Source organism: Macaca mulatta, chromosome 6 (assembly GCF_049350105.2).
Source record: "Macaca mulatta isolate MMU2019108-1 chromosome 6, T2T-MMU8v2.0, whole genome shotgun sequence".
NCBI classification, from domain to species: Eukaryota; Metazoa; Chordata; class Mammalia; order Primates; family Cercopithecidae; genus Macaca; species Macaca mulatta.
The window spans coordinates 28,241,600-28,253,898 of NC_133411.1; the positions used below are offsets into that span (position 1 = coordinate 28,241,600).

At 32.7% G+C, this 12,299-nt stretch overlaps 1 protein-coding gene across 1 annotated transcript in view; it reads right to left on the reverse strand.

Moving 5' to 3' along the window:
* Window positions 1–936: 936 nt before the first annotated feature.
* Window positions 937–12,299, reverse strand: part of CDH9 (cadherin 9) — a 163,664-nt gene continuing 152,301 nt past the window's right edge. Inside the window, exons 8-12 of the mRNA XM_015139773.3 lie at window positions 10,813–10,949; window positions 10,217–10,338; window positions 6,338–6,455; window positions 5,985–6,236; window positions 937–1,959 (exon numbers count right to left, since the gene is read on the reverse strand). Of these exons, the coding sequence (XP_014995259.2) occupies window positions 1,472–1,959; window positions 5,985–6,236; window positions 6,338–6,455; window positions 10,217–10,338; window positions 10,813–10,949 (1,117 nt within the window). The 3' untranslated portion in view covers window positions 937–1,471. The remainder of the gene's footprint in view (window positions 1,960–5,984; window positions 6,237–6,337; window positions 6,456–10,216; window positions 10,339–10,812; window positions 10,950–12,299) is intronic.

The following is a 12,299-nucleotide window of genomic DNA, read 5'->3' on the forward strand; positions in this document are numbered from 1 at the left end:
CATTTGCTGCCTAAACTATGAATAATTGAAGAGGAATAAAAGGTTAATTCTTGGCACAGAAAATAGATAACATGCAATCTCTCTGTGAAGTTCCCATATCTTGGTTGAAATTTTATACTGTGAGCCATATCAGGGCCAGATTATACACGGCAGTCTTTCAAATATTCGCAGATGATGATTGCTTACGATTCCCATCTCTTCTTCTTTCCCATGGTTTGAGGTGCCTATATTCTATTTTCTGAACAATCGCAATAATTAGGAAACCATCACATTCTTTTAAGTCTCTTTTCTCTACTTTTCCTTAGCTTTTTCAAAACTTTCTCAACTATAATGACTTGGAATTTCCTCAATAAAATAATAAATTTAAAAACAAACTCTCTACTCTTCAATACACATTTTAAACATGTTACGCACACCTGAGCATATATCCCATGAATTGCCTCATCATGAAGAAAAAAAAAAAAAATCAGAACTATGATTTCTCATTTTGAAAACTATACTACTGAGAGAAGATTGATTTCGATTTTTTCTATGTCTACATAACATTACTGACACATACTTCATTTACTCTCAAATATAATCCACTGGTTGATCCCATAGTAAAGTAAAGACTTGCAAAAAAAAAACACTTAAAGTTTATTATCCACAACTATATATATATAATATTTTATATTCCAAATGTGTCTCATACTCTATTGATGGTTAGACATCAGTGGTTCTATAAACATTAGTCAATATTTAAGTGATGAAACGGAAAAATAACAATTGGTACCAAAGTTATTTTATAGTTTCACTACATTGTAGGTCCAAATCCATGCAGTAGTTTCTGAACTGCTTATTCCCTGAGTGAACCATGTTTTACATTTAAAGGTGTAAAACATTTTTGTTATAAATGAGATCAGATCTGCCTCTAGGAATTAAATAAAATGAAATGTATTTTATAAATACTAGTTTATTTCATAAAAATACAAAAATATAAATATACATTTATAAAAATATGAATGAATTAACACAAAGACATTCTTCAACTAAATAAATATGGCAGTAGTAGTCATTCCTATGTCATTAGGGATATATCTTTTCCATATTAATTTACAAAGCGGTTGCACAATGTTTAGTTTAATAGTAAAGGTGACTGAAAGTCAGTTAAGAAAACATTTATAAATTATTATACCTAAGAAAAGGCACAAAAAGCCTTTTAAGTATTTTTATTGATTATTGATGCGATATATTTCCTTCCGAGATTGTTAGGCAAAGAGGGTGAACTGGTTATTATTTTTTAAAAAATCTATATCATTCGTATTCATTCACGAAAACTTACTGATTAAGCAAATCCCTACTAAGACAACACCTACGTATTGTTTGTAATTTCAATTTTTGAAAAATTTCCTCCCGGGAAGAGAATGCAGGCCACTCAATCTAATAACATAGACAGTACTTCCACTAATATTGATCAAGTCAAACAATCCTCTTAGTCTCGGTCACTATCATCACCCCCGTACATATCGGCAAGTTTTTTAAAACGAGGCCCCCAGTCACTGAGGTAATCATAATCTTGGTTACAATCAGCTGTGAGGGATTCTAAAGAGCTGAGCGAATCTGCTATGGAATCATTCCCTTCATAGGCATACGTTGCCAGTGAATCATATGGAGGTGCGCTTGGGTCTGCGTCGTTTTCTTTTAGTCTTCGATGGATAAAATCTTGTACATCAATATTTTCCCATAGAGGCACAGTCCTCCTTATCTGAAAAATAGTTTCGGGCATTACATCCCGTCTAAGTTTACTGTCTTCTCTTGCCTCTGGATTTCTTAATGTGCCAATGTCAAAAGCCTGGGTATCTTCTTCCCCACCGCCTTCGTCGTTATAGGTGACGATGTTGTCCCGGACATCGTCTTTTGAAATTATCAGAGGTTCCTTTTTCCTTTGCCTCTTCAATGCAGCAAACAGCACGACTAAAACTATTAATAAGAAATGGGAAAATAGTGAGATTTCATGAGCCTGGATAAAATAGAGTACACTTCTGAGTGTGACATTTGTTTGGTACAGGAGATATTAAGATTAATCGAATAAAAATAATTAACTACCCTGTAGAAATACAGTTTCTCAAGGCAATGACTGGATGCACTATATTGATAAAGGAGCAGATATTACCATGCCATTAATTTACTGTCAAGACGTACTCTCCTATGAACTTCTGGCATTGAAAAAGCTTTATTCAAGTACACTTATTATATTTATCCCACTGCAATTGCCTGACACATCAGCAGTCTTTCCAAATGTGCACTTGTTTCAAATACAAAAACGCTAAAACTCTACTCATGATATTGATCATTCCTTTCACTTTGGCACAAGTATCATTTCTTAATGATTCAAGGGAATATATGCAAAACATTACTCATATATAGATATATATATTTGTATATGCATTATATTCCTATATGATGCGTGTACATATGCACACACATGAATATGTCATGAATATGTATGTGTCACTGATTTTATCACTTCCCAAATCTCATAGGTTTAACTAAATTCCTTTACTGGTCTAATTTTGTAGTGGGCTTAGAAAGCTGAACTATAACTCTGAAAGTTACAACATGAAATTCAAACTCATCTTTAACTTATCTTACAAAACACCTCAGACTGTATCTTGTTAATGAGGACTTCCTTGACATACAAGGTCTGATTTAAACTTTTGGAATGAAATGTTAATTGTATTCCCTCTACTTACTGTATTATTTTTATTGTTTACATGCCTGTTACAAAGTTAACTGTGAACTTCTCTTTGTATAATATATTTTCTTATTTCTCATTATAATACTGGAATTCAAATTATGTGTACTGGAAGATGAACCTTGTTTCTAATAAATGCATGCTGCAATTAATAACATTCATTTAAAAAGAAGCAAACACGATTTCAAAATACAAATTTTCCATTAAAAATTGGACAAACCCATAATGTTACATATAAGAAATGTGAGAATAAAATCAAGAAAATATCATCAAAACACACTTCAGCATTACCAGGGAAAAACACAAACTAGGTTTCCTTTACTTTAGGGAACTTAACTGTGTGTCGGTATTATTTATGCTTCACAGAAAATAAGAAAATGTTGGCTATTATTCCTTTTCTCAATTGTTACATCGAGATTAAACAAAGCATACTCACTGTCGTTGAGACTACACTTCAACATGGCCCGTAAGGCCCCTATAACTATACTAAAGCCCTGTCCAATGTTATTTTCATATTGACCAGCAAACTTTTCTCAGCTCTTCCTAACTGAAAGTAAGATTTTACAAAAGATAATTAAAGATTATCTTTAATGTCGTAAAAGTAAGATTTTATGAAAGATAATTAAAGATAATTAAATATAATTACGAAAGATAAAGAAGTATCAGTAGTTAGACTTCACAGAATTGGCTTTGGGAGCTGAGCTATATTCAGGATCACCTTAGAGATATTAAAAAAAGAAAACTGCAGTAAAGATGAGACCTCTATACTCTCCTTTTAAAAGATGGACATACGCTTAATTAAGTCCAACATGGATCTGACATCTATCAAATTTCAGCCACACACTAGAAAAAGAGATTTCTTTCTAAATTTAAGGTTAAATAAATTTATAAGTTATCTACTTTTTAATCAATAAAATAACAATTGTGTAGTCAATTATTAAGTATTAAGGTTTCCTTAACTAATAAAAACTTACTAATTCCCACAAATGGTCCGTAGAATCTGTTCTGAGCTTTCCTTTTCTACAATATTAATATTATCAGATCATTTCTTAGATTGAGGTTATTAATCTGGAACATGTGAACAGAATTCAGAAAGAATAGGATAAGAAATAAAAAAAAAAGTACCTCATTATTTCCATCCATCTGTAACTCAAATTTAGCATTTCTTTTCAATAGGATTATTGGCATAAACTATGGTGATAGTGGCAATATGTGTGACAGATATTTTATATTGCATCACAGTTTGACAGATAAATCAAACCATAGTTAGACTTGCTCCAGAACATGGCATGCATGATTTGATAAGCAAGCACAGTTTTCTTCGTGTTTTTTATTTCATTTGTGTAAGTGTATTTCCTTTTTGTCTTACATGTTTTACTCTAATAAATTTAAATCGTCATTCTGGCTAGGTCCATTCGCTTCATCAGGCTGCCAAAAGTGTCCCTACAACCAAAAAGTTTAAAATCCCAGCCCTAGATTTTAATCTTCCATCTTGCCTTATAAAACAGATATAAGCTAAGAGTTAGATTTCTTCAAAATGTATGAAAGTATATTTAAAATATTATTGTCAGTGTTATGTCACTATCTTATAAAAAGCAAACTCTCTTAACTATAGAAATGCAGTAACTATGTCCAGCCATTACCATAAAGACTCACAATAACAATAAAGTGCTTTAGTAACTTTGAAAATATAAATTTCTGAATTAGAAGCAATTTTAACTACAATAATAGAAAATTACTCCACATTTAGGCAATGAACTGGGAAAGTGAAAAATAAGAAATTAGTGCTTTCCATATTGCTCAAGGAACAAAGGTGGCTGACTTTGCAGAATATAAGAAGAAACTTTCTAGGATTTCTGCTTAGAAAAAAATAGTATCAAATTTAGTTTGAGAATGTTCAAATATCTAAACTTACTTGGGGGGATGCTTTCGGTTCCCTATGTGTGCATGACTATCTTTGTGTGTGTATGTACATTATATTAATACAGAAATTTTTCAAATGATCTAACAATAACGTATTTTCATGTGGTTCTAAATTAGGAAAGTGGAACTTCCTGAGTGAATAAAACAACGTGAAATCAGTAGCACTTAGCTAAAAGGCTAAGCCAAATTTTCATCTCCATAGGGATACAAAAATATTTTACAAAGGAGTTGAACCCTCTAGCAGTAGGTGGGGATTGAAATTGCTGATGGCGGTGGTAGCAGTGTATTTGTTCTAAACCACACTGAGAAAATGTTTTTCTAAATAGTTGGATCATCTTAACTGAGACAAATGTTTTTTCCCCACTTTCATCAATCCCCTACTGAAGTCCTGCAAGGATATCTGGCCAAAGGGATTTCATCCAGATAGCTTGAAAGGATTTGCAGAGAAAAGGAGCCAGCACATATGAGCATTAGAACATAAATTTGGCTAGCTCCCCTGCCCTAAGCATAAGCATTTGGGCTGAATATTTGATAGAAACAATTTTTTTTTGGAATGTTTTCCAGTGGAACAACTGTTTAATTGAATTAAATCGTTGTCCTGTTAGTGCATGTTCAAATAAAACATTAGCTGTTGGAACATGACTTTATTTAGAAAATATTGCAGGGCTAGGTATGACCACAGTGATATAGTGATATTTTTAAAACAGAACTTTAACTTCTTAATTTAATATGTCACACCAATGTATAACAAGCTATATAGGGGAAAATGTCTAACTGTGACAACTTTAATGCATTTGCATGTCAGACATCTGAGATAGATAACTCAGAATATGTTAGTAACTGTTATTTGTAAGGGCAACGTAGTCTTTAATTTGGGAATAATAGAAAGGAGAAGTCTATAGTAATCTGTGTTTGAATGCTAGCTAAAGCCTTTTCTAAATGAGTGACTTTGAGTAAATTATGTAGCCTTTCTCTAGAAGAAAAGTATTTACCTTATACAGTTGATGGAAAGATGAAATCAATGAAATCAAATGCCCTTAGAACAGTGAACAAAGTCAAAGATATAATACCAAATGATATAAAATATATTTTTTAAATACACATGTGTATAGCATTTGTTAGATCTTTATTTTTGGTCTCTGGAAAGCTGGGACTATCCCCACACACAAAAACTCTTACTTTTTCCTAATTGAAAGAACCATTTTAATAAAAAGTGAAAATGTTCTATCTTTATCTGTAGAGAAAAGTGTTATTCAGTGCACCATCCTCGGACCGTGAGGGAGAGATTTTTGTGAATTAAAGGATCATTCAGAGGGACAGAGCTTACTAAGCAGTATGAGGACACAGAGGAGAATCGCAACGAGAGCTCCCGTGCTCAGGCCGGCTGAAAGGATCAAGGCTTCTGCCGTGCAGGATTGCATGTTTCCTTGATTATCGCAGGCACACACCCGAATAGTGAGTGTGCCAGTGCTGCTTTGAATCGGATAATCGTTGTCAAAGATTAAAATTGGCAATAAGTAGGTGCTCATTTTGTTGCGACTGTAGCCATCTTTTCGAGTCATGATTCCTGCTGTGTTATCTGGTGGAGAAAAACATGTAAAAAACCAAAAACTTTCATATGTGTTTTTAACTATGTATCTTAAAGTTTCATGATTTTTAGTTTTAGAAATTTTCTTATACCTTTATTATCTACAATGGTGAAATTCGGATTGAGAGTAAATTCTGGCACTGGTTCAAAATAGAATTTGTGACCTCGGGGAGGGTCATCCTTATCCATGACACTGACAGTCTGAATCAACTGAAAGCAACATAAATACATTAATTAATTAAGCCTAAGGCAATTTTCTTGTTATTAGACGATATCTTAAATCCATGTATTTGTGCTTTAAATACATCACAAAAACAAAGCAACAAAACAAAATAAATGCCATTTAAAGAAAATTAGGCCAATGCCTTATTTTTTATGGTTTTGTCTTAGGTAACTTATTTAGTTAAGAGTGAAAGACACCCAGTAAGCCCAATGGTTTTCAAGGCATCTTAAAGCATTATTGTCTTATACCTGGCCAGCTTAAAGAAAAATTCAATCCCTGCAATACCTATCCTCTTTTGATATTGTTGAAAGGCACAGCCCATTTTATTATTAATTGATGAGCAATCCGTTACATCCACTAGAAAATAATTCTTCAAAGGATGAGTACATAGAAGATGCATTTTTTAAAACACCAATGCTTAGCGCAATCACTCCTATATATTAACATTATTAATATATTTTTAAAATAATAAATCAATTTGTCATGTACTATCAGAAAGAAAATGATTTTGAAGCTATGGATACCATTACTACAACTTAACTATTTTACTTAAATTGCTTGCTTTTCCTTTAATAGTATTTGCAAAGACAGATATACAAAGAAATACTTTTGAGATTTTGTACAATCAATGTTGAGGTTTCAAAATTAGAACACCTCTTGGCTGAGCTAGTGTAAATAAATAAGAAGTGTGCCCTAATGGAATATGGAACAGCCAACTATGGGTTGGGCAAAAAAAATTTCACTGAGCATTTTATAGTGGAAAAAACACTGAGCTACACATTTGGGTGCCTCTCATCTGTATGATTTGAAATCACAGTCATTTAATTACTCTGATTTTAACGTTCTGTTCTACAAAAACAAACAGGTTTCATAGTCTAACATTATGTGGTGAACAGTTATTGAAATTCACAATAGTTTAAGCTTTCCATTATTTCACTGTATACCTTTTATAACCATACTAACCTACATACTCACTAGTCAGTGCTACTTTCACTTTAATTTTATATTAATGATAATTATATCATTTTGACAGGGTGATATGTAACTGTATTTTTAATAAAGTCATTTTGAAAGTGTACAATTATTAACAAAAAATTAATAAACTTTTCTCTTTAGAAAATTGGAACATAAGAAAATAATTATATAAGATCTAATATTTTGCTCAACCTTCTGTTCCTAAATAGCAATAACAAATCTGACTTTTAGTAATAATTTAAATCATAAAAAGTTGATCTTTTAATTATATGACATTTGAGGCCTTGAAATTATTGGATGGGCTTTGTATAAGTATATTTTATGAGGATATACATATACTTAATATCCATTTTATTTTTAACTTGGTTAAATTCAATGAGTAATATGTATTAAATAATTATAATTAGTTAATATAAATTATACTTAATTTTTATAAAATATTAGCAAATAATATATCAATAACACACATGAATCAGTAAAAGATAAGCATACTAATAGCTATGTGAGTAAAGAATATTTATAGGTGATTGTAGTTTGACTTGTGCTCCCCTAAAAGATCTGTTCAAGTCCTAAATCCCAGTACCTGTGAATGTGACTTATTTGGAAATAGGCTCTTTGCAGATAAAATCAAGTTAAAATAAGATCATTCTAAATTAGAGGGGACTCTAATTCAATGACTGGAGTCTTCATAAGAAGAAGCAAATTTGGACACAGAAACAGATACAGGAAGAATGCCATGAAATGATGGAGAGAGATATTGGAGTAATTGGTGTCCACAAGCCAAAAGATGTCAAGGATGGCTGGCAAGCTCATGAAGCTAGAAAGTGCCAAGGGAGGATAGTCTCCTAGAGCTTTTAGAGAGAGTACAGCCTTGTTGCATGTTGATTTTATACTTCCAGCCTCCAAAACTATGAGAAATAAAATTCTGTGTTTTAAGTCATTCTGTTTGTGGTAATTTGTCATGGCAAGCTTTGGAACTAATACAGCTGTAAATTATTTTTAAGTCCATGTTTGTATGAAAAAAAAATGTTTGGCCTTAATGAGTTTACAAGAATTCACACTAAAAGTGTTATGAGAAATTTACATATTGGCAGATATTTAAAATCTAGGGTTGCCAAATACGTAGGCAATCATAGGTATTTGGTGGGAATATCACCTAGTTTATGACAGATTTGGAGAACTATTCGGGAACATTTATTAATATTTATAGATATAATTTAATTATTCCTACTTTGAGAATTATATCAAAGGAAAGTAGTACCAGGTGGTAAACAAGCAAAATGTACTACAATGCTCATTATAGTATGACTGGGATAGTGCTAGGGTAACATTTTGTGAAACCAAATTTCCATTAAGAAGGAAGTAATTGAATAAGTAGTAATGTAACTATGCTATGAATATTAAGCATCAAATTCAAAAAATCATTTACTAAACTGAGATGCCCATTGTATGTTGTAAAATAAAGAGGAAAAGCAAATTTTTATCTAAATAGCTATGTAACAATTTCATGTTATTACAAACAAAAATCTCATTTGTATTTTTGTATATGTAGGTGGAATGTGTTATGTATCTCTGTCGTAGTCAGCTGGGATGCCATAACAATTCCACACACACTTAATGGCTTAAACAACAGAAATGCATTTTCTCACAGTTCTGGAGAATGTAAGGTTGAGATCTAGAGGCTAGTGTGGTTGACTTCTGGTGAGGGCTTGCTAATATATTAATAGCTGCCTTCTCCCTGAGTGCTCTCATGTGGTTTTTCCTTGGTCCATGAATTCAGGGACAGGAGAAGGGGAGAGCATGAGCTCTCTGTTATCTCTTCTCTGTATGCTAATCCCATCAGATCAGGATCTATCCCCTTATAACCTCACTTCATCTTAATGACTTCATTGAAACACCATCTCCAAATACAATGACACTAGGGTTGCATTTTCAAGATTTGAATTTGGAGGAGGGCCACAAACATTCAGTTCATAATATTCTCTATTAGAATAGAAGAAAACCTGTATTTTAGATTATTTTCTACCTTAAGGAGACATGATGGAATTATAGATGATTCTTAACATCTACCTATTTTATTTTCAAAGTAGTTAACTAAATGGTTAAGTTAATTTGGGTAAAATGTATGCAGTTACTGTTATAGAAAAATACTATATTTTTGTCAAAAATGAGCATATTCTGCATTTACTTAGAATTACTTTATATACATTTGAAAGAATTACTTTGTAAGAAGACTTCCTAATTCTTTTACATACAAATCTACTTCATTTCAATGATATGAAACTTTAAAGTTTAAAACTTACAAAATATCACTCATATCAAAATCTCCTAAAACTATTAAAAGTGGCAAAATGTAATCAAGAAAACAATGATTATGATTACCTTTATAGTAACATGAAACAATTTCATTTTCATACTTCATGTGTTATTTAATGATATATTTTCATTCTATTAGTGAAGATAACTCAGCATAAGCATAATTATGAATGTACGTAACAGCTTCTACATATGTGATACTCACTATAAACCTAGTATATAAATTAAAACATATGTTATAATATTCCCTACTATATTATTGATTACATTATAAAAACATTTTTAAATGGCTTTTTAAAAAATCACTGTGAGTTCTTTGTTAAGGATAAATAAATGGTGGACAAGAAGTATTGACAATAGTTTGCACAAAAGAAATCCTGCAAATAAAGTGATGTAATGTCATTTGACTTTGTAAAGAGAAAATATATTCTTTTAAGTTTTTAATGATTTTATTTACCTGCCCAGGTTTTGCATTTTCACAAACAAATGTTTCATAATACATGGCAAATTCCGGAGCATGGTCATTTATATCTAGAATTCTGATGAAGACAGGGATGTGGCTACTTTGTTTTGGGTTATCTGCAACGAGAACATGTGTAAGATTTCAGTCTCATTTACACAGAAGCAGTGAAACCACTCACCCATTTGTAGCTTAGCAACAGATCCTTTTTGTGGTGTTCACTTTCTCAATTGGGCTGCTGATGAATATCTCAGCTCTCTTACATGGTCCAAATGAAAAGCACAATGAAATTGAGGAAAACATAATTGAGAATGAGGTATTATTTGTAATAGATAATTTTCTTAGATTATTTTTATGAGGTTAAATTATATTTCTCTCTTATATAAGGTGTAAAAGAAAAGCAAATTTGAAATGAATGAATTATTTGATAATCCTTAAAAACAATTTAAAAATGTGTTGACATTCTAAGCCATTTCTCTAAGATCTTGCTAAGGATACAATCATACCACTCAAGAAAATGAGTCTAGCTAGTGCTATTATTTTACCACTTTGATGAAAGACGGTGTGTTCAGGTAGATGTAGCTCTGACTTACTTATTTCTGTGGCTGTAACAGTGATGTTATGCCAAGGAGATGATTCTCGGTCAAGGGCTTTTAAAGTGAAGATAGAGCCATTCTCTGAGTGGATGCCGAAAATACGGTCCATATCAGTATGCCGATCAACAGAGTACCTGGCAGAAGAGACTCATAAATCCAGCATTCTTCTAAGGTTACTAGTTCTACTCTTTCTGAAAGTTATAGGTAATTTCCACAATGATCTGACAAATACATGAACTGTAAAATGCTAACAACTTTCTTGAATTTTTATTTTATGGAATTCTTATTTGAACAATTTCATATATTTGACTCTTTCCACTTACTATTCCACAGCCATGTGTACTTTAGAACTGTTATTTATGCACATGTATCCCGGTGGCAGCTGTTAAAGTGAGTTCTTAAGTATCACTTGGTTCACTTATCCTATCATAGGCCTACTGCAGTGCTTGAGACACATTAAACAGTAATGTTAAACTTGACCGAGCCAATAGTAATGAGTACATCGAAAGTATGTTAAAAAATACATAACTGTGTCACGAGTCCTCTATAAGCAAATATCGAGAAGGCTATTATAAAATACATTGCTCTTGAATGGCTTTTTATTCAAGGAACATCCAGCTGAATCAAGGGCTTCCTCTAATCTATCCCTCCAACTTATTTCAAATCAAAATGAAATGTTATATCACCACAGAGTTCTGTGACTTTCTCATCAGGGCTGTATGCGGAAGACGTCATTGTAAGCTTTGTAGCACTCTGCAGTTGGCAAAATAATATCTCTTCTCCCTAAGATGTCTATACCTTAATCCCCAGAACCTGTGAAGATGTTGTTTTACACAGCAAAAGTAATTTTGCAGATGTCATTCAGGTTCAAAACACTGAAACAGAGAATTACCCTGATTATCAAGGCGTGCCTAGTTTAATCCTACGAGCCCTTAAAAGTGGAATAGGAAGACCAGGCGCAGTGGCTCACGCCTATAATCCCAAAACTTTGGGAGGTAGAGGTGAGTGGATCATCTGAAGTCAGGAGTTCGAGACCAGTCTGACCAACATGGTGAAACCCCGTCTCTACTAAAAATACAAAAATTACCCGGGCATGGTGGCGGACGCCTGTAGTCCCAGCTACTTTGTGGGGCTGAGGAAAGAGAATCTCTTGAACCCCAGAGGCAGAGGTTGCAGTGACCTGAGATGGCTCCATTGCACTTCATCCTGCGTGACAGAGTGAGACTGCCTCTCAAAAATAAACAAACAAACAAAGTGAAATGGGAAGGCAGAAAATTGGTTTAGAGAGATGAAACAGAAGAAAAAAAGAGAACAGATTTGAAGAATGAGAAATACTTGACCCATTGTCGCTAGCTTTAAAGCTGAAGGAATGGAGCCACAAACCAATAAACAATGAACATAGGCAGCCTCTAGAAACTGCGAGTAGTCCTTAAGCTGACATCCAGCAAGGAAACAGGGGCCTCGCCCATACAACTGCAAGGACT